The sequence below is a fragment of the Sus scrofa genome, chromosome 12 (assembly GCF_000003025.6).
Source record: "Sus scrofa isolate TJ Tabasco breed Duroc chromosome 12, Sscrofa11.1, whole genome shotgun sequence".
Taxonomy (NCBI): Eukaryota; Metazoa; Chordata; class Mammalia; order Artiodactyla; family Suidae; genus Sus; species Sus scrofa.
The window spans coordinates 3,785,852-3,806,341 of NC_010454.4; the positions used below are offsets into that span (position 1 = coordinate 3,785,852).

The 20,490-nt window shown below is 60.8% G+C and overlaps 3 protein-coding genes and 1 long non-coding RNA gene across 10 annotated transcripts in view; 2 read left to right on the top strand and 2 right to left on the bottom strand.

The window, feature by feature from the left end:
• Positions 146 to 8,973, top strand: TK1 (thymidine kinase 1). The gene is made up of 7 exons (XM_021066553.1): positions 146 to 304; positions 404 to 435; positions 1,282 to 1,392; positions 2,287 to 2,380; positions 7,735 to 7,824; positions 8,032 to 8,151; positions 8,244 to 8,973. The coding sequence occupies exons 1-7, from the start codon at positions 239 to 241 to the stop codon at positions 8,418 to 8,420; spliced, it is 690 nt and encodes a 229-aa protein (XP_020922212.1). The 5' UTR covers positions 146 to 238; the 3' UTR covers positions 8,421 to 8,973.
• SYNGR2 (synaptogyrin 2) lies at positions 10,037 to 13,812 on the bottom strand. The gene is made up of 4 exons (XM_021066554.1): positions 13,630 to 13,812; positions 11,514 to 11,751; positions 11,028 to 11,167; positions 10,037 to 10,941 (listed from the first exon to the last, which is right to left on the bottom strand). Exons 1-4 carry the CDS (start codon positions 13,726 to 13,728, stop codon positions 10,744 to 10,746), a joined length of 675 nt encoding a protein of 224 aa, XP_020922213.1. The 5' UTR covers positions 13,729 to 13,812; the 3' UTR covers positions 10,037 to 10,743.
• LOC110255960 lies at positions 14,507 to 19,501 on the top strand. 5 transcript variants are annotated; one of them, XR_002336959.1, is made up of 3 exons: positions 14,507 to 14,590; positions 16,943 to 17,040; positions 17,354 to 19,501. It is a non-coding gene; the product is annotated as an uncharacterized LOC110255960 (long non-coding RNA). The 5 variants fall into 5 exon arrangements; XR_002336960.1 differs by having other exon boundaries at positions 14,509 to 14,590; positions 16,891 to 17,040; XR_002336958.1 differs by lacking the exon at positions 14,507 to 14,590 and adding an exon at positions 16,667 to 16,792.
• TMC8 (transmembrane channel like 8) overlaps positions 16,493 to 20,490 on the bottom strand; it is a 35,070-nt gene continuing 31,072 nt past the window's right edge. For all 3 annotated transcript variants that reach the window (XM_021066550.1, XM_021066549.1, XM_021066548.1), the window contains 3 exons: positions 17,217 to 17,489; positions 16,957 to 17,062; positions 16,493 to 16,772 (listed from right to left, as the gene is read on the bottom strand). The gene's annotated coding sequence lies outside the window, so the exon portion shown is untranslated. The remainder of the gene's footprint in view (positions 16,773 to 16,956; positions 17,063 to 17,216; positions 17,490 to 20,490) is intronic.

Sequence of the window (20,490 nt, forward strand, 5' to 3'; positions counted from 1 at the left end):
CAAGGAGCCCCGCCCGAAAGTACTGCGCCGGCGCGCGGGTTCCTGGTCCTTCCACGAGGGGGCGGACTGAGTTCAAATCGCCCGCGCCGGGCCCGCACGATGATTGGCTCCGGGCAGGGGGCACCGGCTTCCGATTGGCTCGCGCGCCGGGGATAAGGGGGCGCTGCGCGGGAAGCGGGCGGACCTGCGGGGCTGTTGAGGCGGCGGGTCTCCGGTTCGCGATCTCTCTGAGGGTGCCATGAGTTGCATCAATTTGCCCACCGTACTGCCCGGCTCCCCCAGCAAGACCCGGGGGCAGATCCAGGTGCGGGCGTGTGGGTGGAGGCGGACGCAGGGTCATAATCGTGTCGGGCCGGCTGTCTGTGCGCACCACGTCCTCAAGTGACCTCTCCTTCTTTCCTAGGTGATTCTCGGACCCATGTTCTCGGGAAAAAGGTAATGGCCTCACGGGGCGGGGCTGGGACGGGACCCCCTCCTCCTCCTCCTCCTCCAACCCCCGAGGCCCCGTCCTCCTTCTCTGGCGCCCTGCCTGCCCCGAGCGTGCTGCCCCCCTCGGAGCCCCCTCTGGGACAGCCCCCGCTGCCCGACCCCCGCGATCTCGCCCAGGCTGCCCCTCCTCCCCCTGGGGTCGTTCCGCCCGCGCTCCTTCCGGGAGCTGCTCACAGCTGCTTGCCCTTTAGCCCCTCACTAGTCTGCTCTGAGGCGGGCCGGGCCCCGGGCGCCCTGCATCTCGTCTCCTTCCCGTGAGGGAACCGCGCTGGGCGCGTGGTAGACCCAGTCTCGGAGCCCTGGGGGCCCATGAGCCCCCAGTAATTCCCCTGGCCCCTTCCTATACGGCCCCGGAGGACGCTCTGGCTCCAGTGCCTTGCCCACGAGGCTGGGGCTCGGGGTGGGCCCTCGGACCCGAGACAAAGCGTTTCCCACATTGCACCAAAAGGTTCTGCGAAGTGCATTCAGACTGGGTGAAAGCTATGGGGTGAGGTTCCTTTGGAATGGAAGCTGGACCCCTCTCCTCCGCTTGAGGTCCGGCCAGCCCTTGCCAGCTGGCCTGGGGCCCTTTCTTGTCACCCTCCCCGCCCAGAACAGCCGAACTTCCCGCCCCGCCCAGCTCCTCCCAAGCCCCTCCCTCCCGGGTCCTGCGGCCCATCCTCTTCTGGCTGGTCCTTCCCACCCTTCTGGGGCTCAGGCTGTGCACCCCCAGAAAGTGGTGGGGCGCCCGGCTTGTGCGGATGGGGTCCTCCTCACCCCTCTTATGGCCTCACCGGCCGCCTGCTCTTGCAGTACGGAGCTGATGAGACGGGTCCGCCGCTTCCAGATTGCCCAGTACAAGTGCCTGGTGATCAAATACGCCAAAGACACGCGCTACAGCAGCAACTTCTCCACGCATGACCGGTCAGTCCCGGCCCCTTCTGTCCCCACACCTTTTGTGAGAAGCCCAGGGAAAATCCACACGGCCCGGAATATACCGTCACAGCCCTGTCCTGTGGCTAGTTAGCAACGCAGGATCCCTAACCCACTGGATGAGGCCAGGGATCGAACCCATGTCCTCATGGACACTAGTCGAGTTTGTTGCTGCTGAGCCACGATGAGGCCTCCAGGCTGAGTTATATTTAATTGGAGTTTTTAAAGAAATTAAAACATTTTGTTGGTCCCTAAAACGTCATGGGCCCCTGGCACTGAACCTGATGGAGTCACCTTGTCTGTGCCCCCGCCACACAACACACACACACACACACACAAGTAGAGTGGAGAAGAGCTTTGCGTCCCAGTTAAGCTCTGCGTCGAGCGTTGCTACTTTCTTTTCTTTTCTTTTTTTTTTTTTTTTTGTCCTTTTTGCCATTTCTTGGGCCACTCCCGCGGCATATGGAGGTTCCCAGGCTAGGGGTTGAATCAGAGCTGTAGCCACCAGCCTACGCCAGAGCCATAGCAGCGCAGGACCCAAGCCGTGTCTGCGACCTACACCACAGCTCACGGCAATGCCGGATCCTTAACCCACTGAGCAAGGGCAGGGACCAAACCTGCAACCTCATGGTTCCTAGTCGGATTCGTTAACAACTGCGCCACCATGGGAACTCCCGTTGCTATTTTCCAGTCCAAGGTCGTGGCATTGAATGACTGGTTTTCCAAACAAAGCCTCCTCTTCTCCCCGGATGCCCCCTCTCCCTGGGTGCTAAGGTCTCCAGGCCTGGGCAGCCTGCTTTGCAGGTGCAGGGTGGGGTGGTCATGACCGCGGTTCCGGGTCTTGGGCGCCCTTGCGTCACTCACGCTCTGGCTTTGTGTCCCCAGGAACACCATGGAGGCCCTGCCAGCCTGTGTGCTCCGGGACGTGGCCCAGGAGGCCCTGGGCGTGTCTGTCATAGGCATCGACGAAGGGCAGTTTGTAAGTTGACGCGTCCTGACATCACGCTTCCTAGGAACCCCTGACTGTCCCTTTTCCCATTTCTGATCTTTTCCTAAGTTAGCTTACTTTCACTAGGGTTTGAATTCTCCTTACTGCTTTCTGTGTTATTGTCATGTGGGATTTATTATATCTTTTAAAAAAAATTTAAGTGAGCAAAAACATTTGATTTCTTGGGAGTCTCCTGGAGGCTCAGCAGGTTAAGGACCTGACATTGTCACTGCTGTGGCGTGGATTTGATCTCTGGCCTAGGAACTAATCTGTGCTGTGGGTGCGGCCAAGAAATTTTTTTTTTTTGGATTTCTCAACACTGGTATTTAGGGAGGGTCTGGTTCTCTTTGGCTTGTTGTTGCTTCTTGCTTGTTCCTTATGGGTTCACTTTTCCTTCTGCTGAAACACACCCTGTAGTAGTTCCTGCAGCCAGGACAAGTCAGTGGGACGTTCTCTTCGTCTTAATATGAAAGTGGCTTTATTTTGTTTCCTAGTTTCAGGAAATGCAAATGGAAATAGCAAATGCCAGTGGCCATTATTTCCCCTTCTCGCTCATGAGAGGCTGCTCGGGACCTGACCTCACTTTCCTGGGGTGAGGGGGACCCGGCCCGCCTATCCACTCTCAGGCGGTGCATCCCCGGCCCCCCCACCCCCACCCCAGGTGTGGCTTAGTTAACCATGTACTCTTGCTGGGAGTTCCCGTCATGGCGCAGCAGAAACGAATCCGACTAGGAACCATGAGGTTGTGGGTTCGATCCCTGGCCTCACTCAGTGGGTCAAGGATCTGGCGTTGCTGTGAGCTGTGGTGTAGGTTGGCAACTGTAGCTCCGATTGGACCCCTAGCCCGGGAACCTCCATGTGCTGCAGGTGCAGCCCTAGAAAAAGCAAAAAAAAAAAAAAAAGTCTCTTCAGGAATGCGTTTCTAGCCGAGTTTGAGGGTTGTCTTTCGTGGTCTCCATTCTCTCTGGGAACTATTTTGTTTCTGCAAATGCGTCTTGAACGAAGGAGACTAAAACTCATGGCCAAGGGGGTTTACTTCAGCCCTGGGGCCGTGTTGTAGTCGCCCCAACCTCCACTCGCTGGCGGGAGCTCCCATGACAAATAGACCCAAATTTGCTTATCAGGGAGCAAGTTTATTCCAAGTCATCAGTGCACAGGGACGGTCCAGACCCTGGCCTGGGGCCGTCACAGCCCCATGCTCTGCTCCCCTGGAGCCTGAGGGTCTGCTGACCAGGCGGGGTGTATCTTTCAGCGCGTCCCCTGTGGGGGCTCCTAGCCGCCCGGGCCTGCTCGCCCAGCTCGCTGTGTCGCTTCCATTTCTGACCCTCGAGATGACCAGCCGGCCTCCGAGCACAGCTGTGTCCTACCTGCTCGTCACCTGCACATCCATTTATGTCTTCTTGCGGCTGTACGGCGGAGGGACTGCAGGAGGAGGGGAGCTCCGGGTGGGGGGGGGGGGCACAGCTCTCCCCTTTCCTTTCTGGACTCTGGCTCAGGAGGGTTCGGGGGACCTTGGGTCAGCTTTTGGGGTGTGGCGCGCAGAACAAGGAGTGGGAGCTTGGGGGAGGCTCTCCCTTCAGACCCAGTGCTCAGGGTGGCTCCCTGAGCGGATGCCAAGGGTTTTCCCAGGGCTGAGCCAGATACCTGGAGGGACCTTCCTCTTCTGACTCCTCCTTGGTTGACAGCCAAGTGCCCTGGGTCTGGAGCTGGCGGGCCACCTGCCCCACAGTTCTGTTCTCCGTTTCTTTTCTTTTTTCGGAGGGTGGATGCACCCGAGGCATATGGAGTTTCTTTCCCAGGCTAGGGGTCGAATGGGAGCTGTGGCTGCCGGCCTACACCACAGCCACAGCCACACGGGATCCGACCCGCGTCTGGGACCCACACCACAGCTCACGGCAATGCCAGATCCTTAACCCACTGAGCGAGGCCAGGGATTGAACCTGTGTCACCGCTGAGCCACAAGGGTAACTCCCTGTTCCGTTTCTGTGTCTGCTCCCTCTCTGGCCATCAAGTCAAAGCTCCCATAACCAGTGTATATTAAACCTGCCGCAGAAACATCACCAGCCTCCTGCTGTGGCCTTGCCGGAAACTCGTGTTCCGCGAGATTAATTCTGTTCAACAAGGCGACACTGAGGCCCAGCTGTGAGCACAGGCCGGCTCCTGCTGCCACACTGCCCTTCTCTTTCGGTGCCCAGAAAAATAGACAGAAAGCACTTACCATGTGGGTCTACGCCCTTCTGGTCTTCCTGCATATACATAGAACATACATATAGCCACAGGTCAGGCGCCCGTCACATGTTGTGATCATTTTTCCACGTCAACAAATAGCTGTCCTCACGAACACACTGTGTCTCACACGAGGTGGCCTTTGGGTGTGACACTGATGGGCGTGTGTGTGGACATCCGGGGCCATCGTCCGGTGTACTGGGGTTTATCCACTAAGTGGACTGGCTGGTCGGGGGCTGAGGTCATGCATTCGATGAGAGTTTCTGAGCTTGTGCCGGATGGCGGTGCTCTAGGGGCTGGGATCCAGCCAGGGTCTCGCCCTTGCACTTAGATTCTAGTTAACTCGTCACAGGTCGGGGCAGGGGTGGGGGGAGCAGTGGCAGCTGGGGGAAAAGGCAGCATGAGAGGTAGAGCTAAGGTACGGATGACGCTCTATGGGGACGGTCAGACGAGGCCAGGAGCGTGGCGTGAAGCTTCCCAGGCGGGAGCGCGCCGCTGGCTTCAGCCACGCCGCCCCACGTGGACCCCAGGCGGGCGGCTCCTGTGCGGGCCGAGGGCGCGGGGCGGCGCTTTGCGCGAATCCCCAGCCGCCGGCAGGGGGCGCCGGCGAGCGCGCTCACGGCCTGTTCTGTGCCTGCCTTTCTCTTTCGCTGCTGGGCGGCTGACATCTTTCCACGTATTTCTCCCTTTGTCATTTGCCTCCTCGCGGTTTATCTTTCCTCTAGGGGACGTGGAATAACCGGTGCCACCTCGTAAATATCTCGAGCAATTTCTTCCCTGTTTATTTGTCTCAGGATTTGGTCTGTGCATCTCATTTAGTCTTTACCATTTGTGGTTGAATGTGTCTCTCTGTTTGGCTTTGTCACCTCCCTCGTTCCTGGCCCTGGTGGCCTTTGTGCCTTCGACGCTGGCCTGGCTGCCAGGAAGCGGGGTCTCTACCTGGGCAGGGCCGTCACGAGGCCAACAGCCCTGGGCAAAATGGTGACAGAGGGCGAAGCTGCTTCTCGGCTTCCTGGTCTCCCCCCTCGGTCCTCTTGCCCCATCAGACCGAACTCAGGCAGTGGCTCTCGGAAGGTCAGCCAAGTGGCAGACTTGTCACCATCAAGAACCCCTCCTGTTACTTTTCTGCCTGGACCCCGCGTGGCCATCATCCTTCGTCTACGGAGAAAACCCTACAGTTACCAAGCCCCTTGAAGTTCCGCTTGAAGGGTAACCTGTCCCAGGGTCCTGTGGCCGCTGCTCACACCACCACAGGCCGGGCACTTTAACCACAGACGTTCATTTCCCAGGCGCTGGAGGCTGGGAGCCCCAGATCAGGGTGGATGCCCTGGAGGCTGGGAGGGAGAATCTGTTCCAGGCCTGTCCCCTTGGCGTGCAGGTGGCATCTGCTGTGTCTTTACGTCTTTCCTTTGTGCTTCTGTCTGTCTAAGCAGCATATGGAGGTTCCCAGGCTAGGGGTCGAATCGGAGCTGCAGCTGCCCGCCTCCCCCACAGCCACAGCCACACCAGATCCAAGCCGCATCTGTGACCTAGACTACAGCTCATGGCAATGCCGGAGCTGTAACCCACTAAGCGAGGCCGGGGATCGAACCTGCATCCTCATGGATACTAGTCAGATTCATTTCCACTGAGCCACAGCGGGAACTCCTGGATTAGGGCCCACTTTCCTGACCTGCTTTAACTGGATGGCCTCTGCAAAGACCCTCTCCAAATAAGGTCGCACTCGGGTGCTGGGGATTAGGGTTTCAACATGGATTTGAGGTGTGAGAGGGACACAACTCAACCCAAAATGTAACCTAAAAATGAATGGCAATAAAATCCAACGCCAGCAACATGGTTACCCGTGGGCATCTTGAGATTTTGCAGAAAACCCAGGCAGCTCTGTCCTTACCTTCGATCACCCAGGAACCCCTGCTGGGGGCCCAGGGTCGGTGTTGGGGAGGGGGGCGTGTGAACAGGGGACAAAGTCCGGGTGGAAGAGCTGAGTGCTCTGACCACAGGTGAAGCCAAGGACCCTCCGAGGTCCCCAGACCCTGGTGTGGAAGGACCTGCCTCTTGACGAGGCCTCAGCAGGGAGGGGGAGTGCAGGGGATTCGTTCCTCTCCCACCCCCGCCGCAGTGGGTATCTGGCAATGTCTGGAAACAGTTTTGTGACAGCTGGTCGGGGGGCACTTACTGACAGCTCCTTGTAGGTGGGGGCTGCATTTCTGTGACCCGAGTCCTTCAGAGAAAAAGAACCGCCTGGGGCAGGGTCAGCTGGAGCCTCTGGGTGGGGGCGGCCGTTCCAGAGCTCAGGCCCCTCCAGCCCTGCCAGGGGGCGGTCAGCTCTGGCTTCAGTGGATCCCGCTGCATAGAGGGGTTTCTAACGCCTCTCCTGGTCCTGTCTTGGTAACTTCTCGAACATCCGGCTGAGTGAGGCCTGGGTGGCTTGGAGAAAGACCCTCTAGGCAAGAATAATCCCCACTTCACCCAACCCACAGGTCCGTCTCGACAGATGATGACCAGTGAAAATCCACCAAAGGGTTTTAAGCAGCCTCACCCTGGGCCACTTGAAATGAAATTTGAGTCACCAACTAAGCGGCCTGCTGCAGACCCTGCATTTAGAAGGGTGTGCCGGGACCGTGGAACTGCCACCCCTTCTCAAGGCATCGCATGGCACATTGTTTTTTGTTGGGTTTTAAGTGGCAGGCACACAGCCTACCTCTCAGCCAAAGAGAATAAATTATTTGAGGGTCTTTAATCCTTAACCCCCCCCAAAGCCCTCCCTGTCTTTTCCAGGCTCGGGAATCTGAAGTCATTGCCCAGGTCACAGCTAACGGGTGACCATGGTTCAAGCCCAAGGCAGCCTCTGGTCCAAGCTGTTGACACTGCAGTGGCAGACCGCCTTTCTAGCCGGGCTGCGTCACCCTGGTGACAGGTCCGGGTTCTTGACCTGGAGGGGGGCCTGGGTCTGCTGGGGACATGCAGCTGTGCGCCGGGCAAGGGGCTGGGGCTGCCCAGGTCTCGCGCTCCCCGCCGACTGGGTGCCCGGAGCTGTCGGGTCCGGCAGCACCTTCTCTGTGGCTCCCGGAAGCTGCTGCCCAGGCGGGAGCTGTCCTCACCCCCTCTCCCGCCCCCAGTTCCCTGACATCGTGGAGTTCAGCGAGACCATGGCCAACGAAGGCAAGACCGTGATTGTGGCCGCCTTGGACGGGACCTTCCAGAGGAAGGTAAGGCGTCCGGGCCTGGGACCCGGGAGGCGGGGGGCCGGGGCCGTGCAGAGACGGGCTCCTGGGGCCGCGGACCGGGTCCGCCGGCTGCAGGCGCCGGGCTCTGGGGAAGGCCAGGGCAGGGCCTCGGTCCCTGGCTTCCGTGCTGGGAGGCAGCCTTTCCGGGAAAGGGCGAGCTGAGAGCGCCCGTCTCTGGTGGGACCGCAGGCTTTCGGGAGCATCTTGAACCTGGTGCCCCTGGCCGAGAGCGTGGTGAAGCTGACGGCCGTGTGCATGGAGTGCTTCCGGGAGGCCGCCTACACCAAGAGGCTGGGCGTGGAGAAAGAGGTAGCTGCCCTGCCTTCTCCCGGGGGCGCGGGCGGGCGGGGCGGGGGCCGCCGCGCCCCCCTCAGTCCAGGCACCTGGTGTCCCGTGTCCAGGTCGAGGTGATCGGAGGAGCGGACAAGTACCACTCCGTGTGCCGCCTCTGCTACTTCAAGAAGACAGGGCTGCCCATCGGGCTGGACAGCAAGGAGAACAGAGAGAACGGCCTGGCGCTGGGCGTCAGGAGGCTGTTCGGCCCCCATCAGCTCCTGCAGTGCAGCCAGGCCAACTGAGGCGCCGGCCCGCCGCTGAGCCCCGGAGGCCGCCTGCGCCCCAGGAGGAAGCGGGGGCGGTTGTCCAGCACCAGGAGCTGCCCGCCCTTCCGGCCGAGGCCGGCGGTCTGCTCGGCACACTTCCCTCCTGGGCCGCCCGCTGGCCTCTCTCAGTTCCCGTCCCCGCTGCTGGGCCGCTGCTCACAGGCCGCCCCAGGCCGGAGCTGGCAGCTCCGTGGCGAGGGGTCTGGCCCCGGCAGACGTCCCCTCCGCTCCCCCGGGGTGAGGCTGGAGCCACAGCCGCTGACAGGGGTGCTGCTGGCCTCTTCCCCCTTTGTGGCTTTGGCTGCCGAGTTTCTGTTCTTGCTGGGAAGCCCGAGCCCCCACCTCTGGCTGGCACCGAGCCTCTCGCGCACACAGACTGAGCCCCTCTGAGGACAGCCAGACTGGGGCACTCTCACTTCCCTGTGGCCTGCAAGCCCTTCCGGGGCTCAGCTCCCAGGGCTCCTCTTTTAGGGAAGGGCTGTGGCCTTCTGTCAAGTTCTCTGCCATGAATAACCACCTGGAAAAGTTACTGTGTGGTGAGAGCACATTCTCAAACCGCCTGGGGCTTCCCGGGCCTCGCCGCGGAGAGCGCTGACGTGATTCGGGTGCGGGGATTTCTCTCCAGTTCTTTTTCTAGTTCCGCTGTCTCTTCGCCGCAACCGGTTTTGGCTGAGAGACGGCCATGAGGCGTGTCCAGAGAAGCTTTCCTGGCTCTTCTGTCTGGTTGGGCATCCAGACAAGAAGGGTAGATGGAGCCCGGGGCCCAGGCTGGAAAGATGAGGCTTTGGTCCGTGCTGCCAGCTCGTGCTGCGAGGCCAGAGTTTGTGAACAGACACTTGACAGTCCAGGAGCCAAGAAGCCCAGCTCTGCTGTGCCTCGGAAAACCGGGCTGTGGGCGGCTTGTGTGGAGGCGAGGCTGCACCGCAGGGGGTGCCAGGCTCCCCATCCTCCCGGCTGCTCCCTCCCCCTTGGCTCTGCTTGGTCCCAGGTTCCAGAGGTGCAGTGCAAGGGTCAGACTGATTCCCAAACCCTGTTGGTTTTCACTCAGGACCTTCAAACGGCCGGGCCCACTTCTGACAGCTCCGTCAGTGCTCAAAGGGGCACGTCCAGAGCTGCAGGGAGAGGGAAGACCCTGGCCCCCTGCCTGAGCCGGGCACAGTCCCCAGGGTGGGCTCGGCGGCCAAGCCTCCTCCCTGCGTGTCTGGGATGGGCTGCAGAGCTGCTGAGCCCCGTTCACAGGAAGTAGGGGACCCCTCTAAGGTTGCCACTCACTCTGCTGAGGGGTGGGAAGGGTAGGGCTACTGGGGAGGGGCAGCCACCAAATGCCCCCTGTACCAGCACTAGCAGGGGCACAGCAGGACCCTGGCAAGGAGGCCCAGGAGGCTCCTCTTGTTTACGAGCTGAGCACAGTTGCTATTTTAAGATGCTGATGGAAGACAGGGTGAGGAATGGGACCCCGGGGGGAGGGGGGCAGGCTGCCGCAGCTTTGTACAAAAATAGAGGTTCCTAAGGCCGCAGCCAGAGGGTGTAGCTCAGAGTGGGATTTCTCCTCCTCCTCCCCCGGGAAGAGGCCCCACCGATAACAATGGAGATTATGAATGAGAAAAATATTTATTCCATCCAAAATCAGTCTAACAGTCGGGGTGCTGTGCGTCTTCCCCAGGGCTTTGTAATACATTCAGCACAGCCTGGGGGCTGTGGGGTGCCCACAGCTAACGGTGGCAGGATATTTACATAAAGCTGGGTGTTGTCAGGCACTGGCCCTGGGATGGGGGCAGAGGCAGGGAAGTGCGGCCCCAGCCCCTAGGGTGGGCACCAGCCCTGCCCCTGGGCTCTCAGGAAGGTGGCCCCCTTGGGCACTGGCACAGGGTCGGGACCCCAGACCCAAGAGCGCGCAGACTCAGCAGCAGTGAGCTGGGGGCTGGGGGCAAAAGAACCTGAGTGAGGAGGAGGGGAGCCCCAGGGAAGGCCCCGCAGCCTCGTCTTTGGCAGGGAAGCCCAAGTGGCTGTGACTGCGGCAGCCCAGGCTAGGCCGTGGGCCCCGGCTCCTGCGGGCTGGGGAAAAGCTAAGGCACTTGTCAGAAGAGCGGGTCAGGCACTCCGGCGGGGCTGGGGGTCACTAAGAGCAACGGCAGGAGTCATCTAGCTACACACAGCTAAAACCAGCCCTGAGGGAGTAGTGGGTGACGCCCGTGGGCCTCGGGCACCAGCGGGGAGGCAGGGGCTCCAACCACATGGGTGGGGGGGAAACAAGAGGGGCCAGCAGCCCCCTGCTCCCCTTCACATCCTCAGCTGCAGCTCAGTACACGGGGGGTGGCTGGTAGCCCTCGGAGGTCTCGGCGTTCTGGGTGAAGGGCGGCTGCTGGTAGTTGTCCGCGGGCACGCCCGGGTAGGAGGCGTAGGCTGTGCTGGGGTCTGGAGTGGGGTCCACGTAGTTCTGGATGAAGTCATCCACTCCGGCCTTGTAGCGCTGGTAGGCCAGGGAGGCCAGCAGGCCCTGCAGAGAGCCCCAGGGTTTGGGTTCCTGCCCCCCGCCACCCCTGCACAGAGACACGCCGGGCCAGCCCGCTGCGGTCCACGTACCCACGAGAAGACGGAAAAGAAGCTGAAGGTGATGGCTGCTCGGGCCGAGTCGGCTCCCACCAGCACATCTTCCACCTTGGTGGCTGCCCACTGATTGGTGAGGAAGCAGAAGCCAACGAACCACAGGAAGGTCCAGAGAGCTGGGGAGGGGGCCGGGGGCCGGGCAGGGTTAGCTCCACGGAGGAGGCAGGAGGGCAGGGGCCTCCTGGGAAGGAGACGCCGCCAGGGATGAAAGGCGCTGATGCCGAAGGCAGAGTGGGGCCCAGGACGCCCCCCCAGGAGCCCCGGCTCCAAGCCCCACTCAGCACCAGTGGGTTTCGGCAGATGGTCAGAAACCCTGTGTGCCAGCCTATCTGCCGGAGAGGTCTGGGGACCCGGGGGCTGCCCCCACACCTCCCAAGCCCCACAGTCACGGTGCCCTAGAGCTTTCGGGAACACGGCTGCTCCCCTGCACCCCAAGATCAAACGGATGCTACCAGCAGGTACCTGAGAAGAGCAGGTCACCGATGACCAGGTACTTGCGGTCAGTGGCGTTGCTGATCTGGGGGAAATAGATGTCCACCACGAAGAAGAAGGCGGAGCCCAGGAAGGCCAGCACCCCGATGGCGCTGCCATAGCGGCAGGCGTCGTCGTTGCAGTTGAACACGCAGTACTGCTCTCCGGACTTGTGGCTGTTGCTGTAGCCCTCCCCGAAGATGCAGGAGAACACGATCAAGGCCAAGACCTGAGGGGCAGGCGGGGGCAGGGCTGAGGGCCAAACCCCTCGTGGAGAGCAGAGGACACTGGCCTCTGAGCTCCTGCTGGAGGTCAGCGTCGCAGCCCGTCCTGGACTTGGGGAGCTGCTTGCTGGTGCTGTCTCTCCCTTCTCCCCGGCTATCTCCGGACACCTGTCACCAAGGGCATGGCCGGACTAAGGGCGATGCGCCCACCCAGGCCCACTCCCGCTCTCACTGAGTTCTAAACAGCATGTGTCACGAAGTCATAGAAACCGAAGCCTGGAGCGGGGACAGTGCGGAGTGGCCGGGGATCTCCTGGGCGGGGACTGCCCCACCCAGCCCTCTGCCTTGGGGGCTGGGTTAGGGTGGTTAGGCGCTTAGTGAGCATGAAGCGTGATGCGCCCCCCCGGGCCCACTCCCACTTTCAGAGAGGTCTAAACAGGATGTGTCACAAAGCCATAGAAGCCAAAGCCCGAGTCTCACCCCTGATCACCCGCCTGAGTCACCTCTGCCCAAACGCTCCTCTCGCCTCAGGAAAGCCATGCCAGCACCCTCGGAGCTGAGCTGTGTCCCCAGACCCCCACCTCCTAGAGCCCCCCTCTGACTCTTCCTGGCTCCAGGCTGGCCTCCCCAGTTTGGCCAGCTCTTTTCCTACCGGGAATCTGGCTGCTTTGGCATCCTGGCCCCTGTCCTCCCAGGGAACCCCAGGTGGCTTCTCGCTCTTGGCGTCCCACCCACACAGGACACACCTCAGGCTGGTCTGCCCCGCAGGCCTACGGACACCCCTGGAGGTACTGGGCGGGGCCTGAGGGAACACACCCGCCAGAACTCTGAGAGGGGCTCCCGGCCCTTGGGAACGGCCTCACCTCGACTGTCTCCTCCCCAGAGTTAAAGGCCATCACCCAACCTGCTTTATGTCGGAGGATGCAGGACCGTGTGGACACCGGCTCCCTCTGGGACAGGCCCAGGCCTCTCCCCCGCCTGCCCTGCTTGCCTGCACAAGGCCGTCTCAATAGGCTCTGGAGCTGGCAGTCACATGCCCCACCCCCAGCTGGGGATGAAGCCGGAACTCTGGATGCTGGGAGGAGTGTGCCAGCCTGACTCCTGGCACTGCCATCCCGAAACCGGGGCATCCGCTCCTGGGGTCAGACCCCACAGTCAGGCAGGGCGGGGGTGAGGGTGTCACTGGGAGCACAGGCTCCAGTCCCAGGCAGGTGTGGTGTGGGCACTGCACACCAGCCCTCTGCCTGCCCACTGGCCAACACCTTGCCCAGCTTTGGGTTCGGGTTATCCAAGAGCATGGGACCGCCCACCAGCCCCTCACCCCCCTCCCCAGCCCCCGGTTAACCTGTTGCCTGAGCACTGGCCCAGCCGACACAGGAAGGGGAACATCCTGGAGTCACCTGATCTCGGGTGGGGAAGCAGACCCATGGGCTGCTCTCGAGTGGAAGACCGACCCTATTTCAGGGCACCAGGCTGCAACCGCTCCCCCGCCCCCGCACCCCACGTGGCTTCAGAAAGCCCCTTCCTGATGAATTCCCCCAAACGGGGAGCAGCAGCGTGCCGGCCACCTGTCCTGGAGCAGTCCCAAACTCCTCCCACCGCCAGCAGGGCGACGGGCCTGCTCGCCGCGGGCCTCCTGGCCACCCCGCGCCGGGGCCCAGACGTGGGGGCGGTGGGACCCTGGCGGGGAGGGCGGAACTCCAGGCTAGGGGGCCGGCGGTGAGGGGGTGGAGGGTCCCGGGCCTCGTTCTCCCTCCCCACGCGCGCCGCCTCCACCCCCAGGCCTCAGCTGCCACCACCTGTCGCGCTCGAAGGCTCGCGGCAGCCCCTCCCCCGGGCCTGGCGATGAAGTCGGGTCCCCGCGGCCCCGAACCCCGGCTCACCAGGCACACGGCGCGCACCACCACCTGCGGCTGCGTCAGGAAGCGCAGCAGGTCGAAGGAGCCACCCGCCTTGGCCGCGCCATAGGCCCCGCTCTCCATGTCGCCGTCGCCGCGCCGCCGCCGCCGCTGCCACCGCCCCGAACCGCCGAGGAGCCAGCCGGCCGCCCCGCCCCCGGCCCGGCTCCTCCCCAGGGGCGTGGCCAGCGCCTCCCCAGGGACCGAGGGCAAAGTGCAGCGCGCAGCGGTCGGCGGTCCAGGGGCGGCCCGGGTACCCCGAGGGCCCAGCCTGGGCTTCTAGCGGCCGACGCCCGTCCGGCGGCCGCGGGCTCGTAGTCCAGCCCACCTCTCGGCCGGGGTTTCGTCCCCCCGCTATTCTGGCCTGCGGCGCGACAGGAAGGGAGCTAGAGAATCCCGGGGAAGAGAGGGTCGCAAGGAGGGCCCGCCCCTCTGCTCCATCCAACCTTTGCCCCTGCGCTCCAGCCCCCTCCTCCTCCAGGAAGCCCCGCCTGAGCCGCGGGTCCCACCTGCCCCAAACCCCGTCTCCCGCACACTTCTCCCTACTCCTTCCCCATCCTACTCAAACCCCAGGCCACGGCCTGGACCCCTCCCTGCCCGGCCTGTCACTCCTTTCTCCTCTCTGGAGCTAAGCCTTGGATGGGGTCAAGCCCACCGCCCCTCCCCATCCTTCCTAGGCAGGGCTGGGCCGCAAGGCTGCGTGCAGGGCTGTGTGACTTCAGACTTCCAAACTCCTAAAGGGCCTGGAGACAGAAACGAAGTTCCCAAGGTGACAGGCAGGGGGCAGAGTTTAACCCAGTTCTTTCCGGAAATAGTTCCGCGTGTCTGAACCCAGGAAGGTTTTTGTGTGTTTATGTGGGTAGTGTCGGGGTGGGGGATAGGGGGTGGTTCTCCAGGGGCCTCAGGCTGACTCAGCAGCGAGGAATTCCAGGCATCCTAGTTGCAGGTAAGGATTAATGAGGGGGTGCCAGCCAGGTAGGGCCCAGAATCCTCCAGTGGAGCCAGACAGTGAGAGGTGAGTGCTGGAGCCAAGGACTGGGTCACCAGTTGATGGGGCGCCTCCAGGGAAGAGGGGAGCGGGTGGGGGAGGAGGCAGTGCCTTTGGTGGGTGGGTGCCACTAGGCTTTCCATTCTACCCCACCCTCTTTCCAGACCTGGATGGACTGTGACAAACAGCTACTCACAGAGCCCCCTGCTTCCTGAGGCCCGCCTCTTCCCCCTCCAGCCCTCACCCCATCCCACGCCTCAAACTAATACCATGTGTGTTTGCTGAAAAGCAGCACCCCAAGAATCCAGCCTGGTGGGCTTTTTCTTCATTCAAACGGTGTCTCCTGTCGGGGCAAGGACTGGGCCTCTCCTGGGGGCTGAGACCAGCCTGTGTCTTCTGGTTCCAACCTCGGTGACGGAGGAGTCGAACTCCAGGTTAGGGCAGCATGTCTCCCAACCACTGCCTCCCCAGGCCTCCAGAAATCCTATGGTGCCAAATGCATCAGCGCCCCAGGCAAAAAGAGGCATGGGGCTCAGTCACCCCATGGAATAAAGGATGGCACTGAATCACCTGGAGGACGGGCACTGGCTTCTGGTCTCCAGCCCCCGTGTCATGGAAGGGAAACAGGTTCAGAGAGTGGCCTGGCTCACCCCCAAGCCTGGCCTCTGGAGAGGACCGGGACCTGGGAGGAAGAGGCCGGAGCCAAGGCCGGAGCCAAGGGGAGTGCTAGGGACAGACACGGGGACAGAGCCCACTGAGGAGGCCGGCCAGGAGTTACCCAGTCGGCAGACCAGCATCAGGGTCCCAGCCTGGGCCAAGAATCCCTGTCTCCGCTAGGGAGAGTCTCTTTCCAATCAGATTCGAGCAGCCAGGAACGAAACCAAGGCTGAGACTGGCACCGCACAAGCGTCCGTCGATGGCCCTAGAATGGCCAGACGGGAACCTAGGTCACACATCAATTTCTCAGCCAATTCAGGTGAAGACGCCAAACATGGAGGAGGAGGAGGGTGGGATCTGGAAAGGGGAGGAGGAATATGCACGCCTCTTACCCCTGAACAGGGGTGTGGTTTGGACCTGGAACAGAGGCAGCTCTCCTCAGTCCTGGCATGGGTTGCCCGGTTGTTGCCATGGCAACCATCTGGTGGGTGGGTCATTTAGGATGCTGATGTATTCCAGTGAGGGGACGACGAGGCGCTGGGCCGGCTGGAAGTCAGATCCTCCACCATCTTGGCCTTGTTGGTTCTAAATGGTTCTTTTTTCCCTCCTGAAACTTAGATAAGAGCGATTGGTTTCTATTTGAGGGAAGGCCAAGGGTATGATTCTGGGGCGACAGCTTTGGTAACCCAGGGAGCAGGAAGGAGGACCAGGAGAAAGCAGTGTCTCGGGGGCGGGTGGGGGGGGCACAAGATGTTCAGAAGGCGGAGGCGCCAAAGGCCAGGCAGGTGGAGCACACAGGCCTGCCGAGCCCCAGCTTGCACTGCACAAAGGCCTTGGCCACTTTCTAAGTCTGGGAAGTAATGGCCCTTGAAGAGGGGGCCCCAGGAGATCGGCAGCTGGGAAAGATGGATGGACGGCGTCCCACGGGGGGCAGAGGCCCCACCCTCCTCAGACCAACAGGGAACATGGACAGCGCCCCACCCCGAAGCCGGCTGGCCCCACTGCAGGGCAGCTGGAGCTTGGTCAGGGGCAGAGAGAGCCACTGATGTGCTCTGCAGGCACCTGGCACCTGCCAGGCCCCTCCATAAGCTTTTGCAAGTCAGACATGAGCCATGCGGCCCTTTCGTTGCCCTGGTGGGGTTACCGAGCGCATGTTCCTGCGCCCAAGGCGCCGGGAGGTGAAATCAAGCCAAAACGTGGTGGTTTGGAACAGAGGAAGGGTTATTGCAGGGCCGGGCTCAGGCTCTCCCCCCCCAGCGCCTGAACCCCCCAAGGAGCTTCCGCAAGGCATTTTTCAAGGCCAGCTGGGGGTTGCAGGTGTCTGTGCCCAGCTCCCGCTCAGGTCTCCGACTGGTGGCCGGCGAGGTGACAGGGCCGTTAATGTGGTCAGCCCTGAGGAGCCAGGAGGTCTGGGGGCCGCGTTCTCAAGATCATCAAGAAATTAATTTCTTCCACCTGGTGGGGGTGTCTGGCATCTGGAAAACTTCAGGAAAGACGCGTGAGGTACTATTTTTCTGGGCACTTCAGAGATAAGGGACAGCAGGGGATCTGAGGGAGGGGTCTGTCCCAGGAAGGCCCCAGAGGGTCCCGCTTGGTTACAGTGGCAGCCCAGCCCCAGGACCCACCAGCAGCTCCATCCTCCCCCACCTCCAGCACCCATCTCCTACCTGAGGTGCCTGGCCCTGCTCAGCCTCCCCGAAATGACAGCTACCGTGGAGAGGACAGCTACTGTGGAGACGGCCAGCACGAAGGTGGGTCCCTCGGGCAGCTTTCCTGTGAGGGAGGCAGGGTGGCTGGGCCGGACTTCCTTTAGGCCCGGCCAGGGGAGGTGTGGCGGCTTCAGGACGCCCTTCCCTGCTCTTGGCACCTCCCACTGACTTCCCTAGAAGTGCCAGCTGTCCCTCTGGAATCCTAGGGGTCTGCTCACCTGGGGGCACCAGTGTGAGGGCACTGTGCTGGGCGCTGATGTTGTTTGCAGCCTGGCACCTGAGCCAGCACGACGTCTGGGTGAGCGGGAAGGAGAAGTTGGCAGCTTCCTTGTAGTTCTGTGTCTGCTTCATGTAGGTGCCACTGTCCCTCCCGACAAGACTGTAGGTGATGGGTGGGCTGCCCGAGGATGCCCAGCACGACACCTTCACCCAAGGGCCCGACGGGCCTCCGTCCAGCAGGATGAAGTTAACCAGCAGCTGGGACACGGGCTCTGGCAGGTGCGACAGGGAGACTTTAACCCCCTCTCCCGAGCAGATCCCCTCACTGCACAGCCCCACGAGCCTAGAGGCCTGACTGCTGCTTCCTCCAGGCAGCCTTCTGGATTACTCCCTCCGTCTTGTGTCTGAGCTGCTACCCTCCGATCTTTTAACCACCCAAGAAGTTAAACCATCCTTGCAGTGTATATATGCCGTGCAATTTCACCTTGGGTTTTATTCTCGTGTAGTATATTCTGGATTGCTGGACTTTGCAGCTCAACATACAGGACACCAAGTTAATTTGAATTTCAGATTAACCCTGAATAAAATTTAGTATGAGTATGTCCTGAACCTTATGTATCTGGCAACACTATTTATAGTCTTTCAATCTTGACTTTTTTTTTTACTGGAATACATGCTCCTTTAGGATATGAGCTGCCACGTAGGAGTTCCCTGACAGCAGGTTAAGGATCTGGTGGTGTCACTGCTGTGGCTCAGCTTGCTGCTGTGGTTCGGGCTTAACCCCTGGCCCTGGCACTTCCATGTGCCATGGACATGGTCTTGATTAAAAAGAGAACAACAACAAAAAAGAACTCAGAAGATTCTAGATTCTCGAATTTCCCCAGCGCCATCAGCCTAGTGCTGTCAACAGCCTTACCTCTGAGTAACAGCCGTCACCTGTCTTCCCGTAGTCGCCCCCCTACTAAAAGCTCCCCCTGGATTCTTTCCCCTCCTGGGGGAGGGCTGTGATTAACGCAACCTGAGGCCCAGGGAGGCTGTGACTTGCCCAAGGCTCTGTAGCCGGTAAACCTCCCGGGTGGTGCACCAGCCCCTGGGCTCTCCCTGCCTGAGGGTGGTGGGGGTCTCAGCCCTGCCGCTGGCGAGCCGTGCCCTCTGCTTCGCACCCCAGGCCTCCCACCAGGACGGAAGCCTGGGTCAGATCCAATAGCAAAGGGGGGGTACCAGTTCGGAGCTCAAGAGAGGGAGGCGTGAAGCCATCCTTTGCCATTTGCTAGCCGGATGGCCTGAGGCGACACTGTTCATCTCCAAGAGTTGTAGTGTCCACTGCAAACCTTACTCTCGTGCCGCCGTGAGGATTAAACTAGACATGGCACAAACACAGCCTTCTCTACCAGCTTGAGGTCACGGCTCAACAAATGGGGCCCAGGGCCCGGTCACTGCCGCCCTCCGGCTGTTTCTCACTCTGCCTTCAGGACCTACCCCGGCCTGTGACCAGGCCCTGAGGGACGGAGAGTGGCCCCTGAAGGCAGGCAACTTGTCCCATCTCCTCCCTCCTGCCTCCGTCCCTCTAGCCCTCACCCTGAGTCCCACCCCAGGAGTCTCCATTTATCTTCCAGACCCTGCGCTGCAGGGGTCCCTGCCGCGCCCAGGGCACTCCATGCCCCACAGCTTCCCTGCAACTGCAGCTGGGTGCTCGGTGCGCGGTGCGCCCTGTGTACCCCAGGTGGAGGCTGTCCGGCAGGCGTAGGTGAGGGGGGCTGGCCTGCAGGTGTGACCCCGATGGTGTTGGAGGCTGGGCCGTAGGTCCCCACCCCCTTCTTGGTGATCTCAGTGGCCCCACCGCCCCAGAGAGAGGAGCTGATGGACGGTTGTACCCCCGGCGAGTGGTGCCTTATGAGTACTTGGCGGCCTCTGGGGACAACCTCCAGGACTTTGTGGGCCGTCTCGGTTAGCAAGCTGACTGCTGGAGGGTGAAACAGTCCAAGGAGGAAGGAAACCAATATTGATCAAGTACCTTAGGAAAATGCTGGAGTTCCCGTCATGGCCCAGTGGTTAACAAATCTGACTAGGAACCATGAGGTTGTGGGTTCGATCCCTGGCCTTGCTCAGTGGGTTAAGAATCCGGCGTTGCCGTGAGCTGTGGTGTAGGTTGCAGATGTGGCTCGAATCCAGCGTTGCTGTGGCCCTGGTATAGGCCAGTGGCTACTGTTCCGGTTAGACCCCTAGCCTGGGAACCTCCATATGCTGTGAGGAGCGGCCCTAGAAAAGGCAAAAAGACAAAAAAGAAAAAGAAAAAAAGAAAAGAAAATGCTGGAGAAAGAAATGCTTAGAGTTCCCTGGTCGCTCAGTGGGTTAAGGAGCCAGCATTGTCCCTGCTGTGGCTCAGGGGGCTGCTGTGGCTTGGGTTCGATCCCTGGCTTGGGAACTCCTTTTTTTTTTTTTCCCCACAGCCGCAATTGCGCCATATGGAAATTCCTGGGCTAAGAATCAAATCAGAGCTGCAGCCGCAGGCCTAGGCCATAGCCACAGCCATGCCAGATCCGAGCCACATCTGCGCGTGTGGCAACACTGGATCCTTAACCCACCAAGCAAGGCCAGGGATTGAACCTGCCTCCTCATGGATACTAGTTGGGTTCTTAACCTGCTGAGCCACAGTAGGAACTCCTGGCCTGGGAACTTCTCCATGCTGCAGGTGGAGCCAAAAAAAAAAAAAAAAAAAAGAAAATGCAGGTTTGGCAATTCTTCAAAAAATTAAAGAATTACCATATGACCCAATAATCCACTCCTAGATATACACCCAAAGAACTGAAAACGGGCTCTAGCAGAAACTCACACCTGTTCACAGCAGCCCTAGTCACAACAACCAGAAGGTAGAAACAGCCCAGGTGTCCATCCATGGATTATGGATCAACAAAACATGGTCCAGCCACACAATGGAACACTATTTGACCGTAAAAAAGAAACGAAGCACCTACACCTGCTACAATACGGATGAAATTATGCTGAGTAAAATACGTCAGACACAAGAGGCCCCATATTGTATGATTCCATTCATGTGAAATACCCAGAAATGGAAAATCCCCAGGAGTTCCCATGGTGGCTCAGCGGAAATGCACGAGGTATCCATGAGGACATGGGTTCGATCCCTGGCCTCACGCAGTGGGTTAGGGGCCTGGCGTTGCTGTGAGCTGTGGTGTAGGTCGCAGACACGGCTTGCATCTGGCATTGTTGTGGCTTGTGGCCGGTGGCTGCAGCTCCGATTCCACCCCTAGC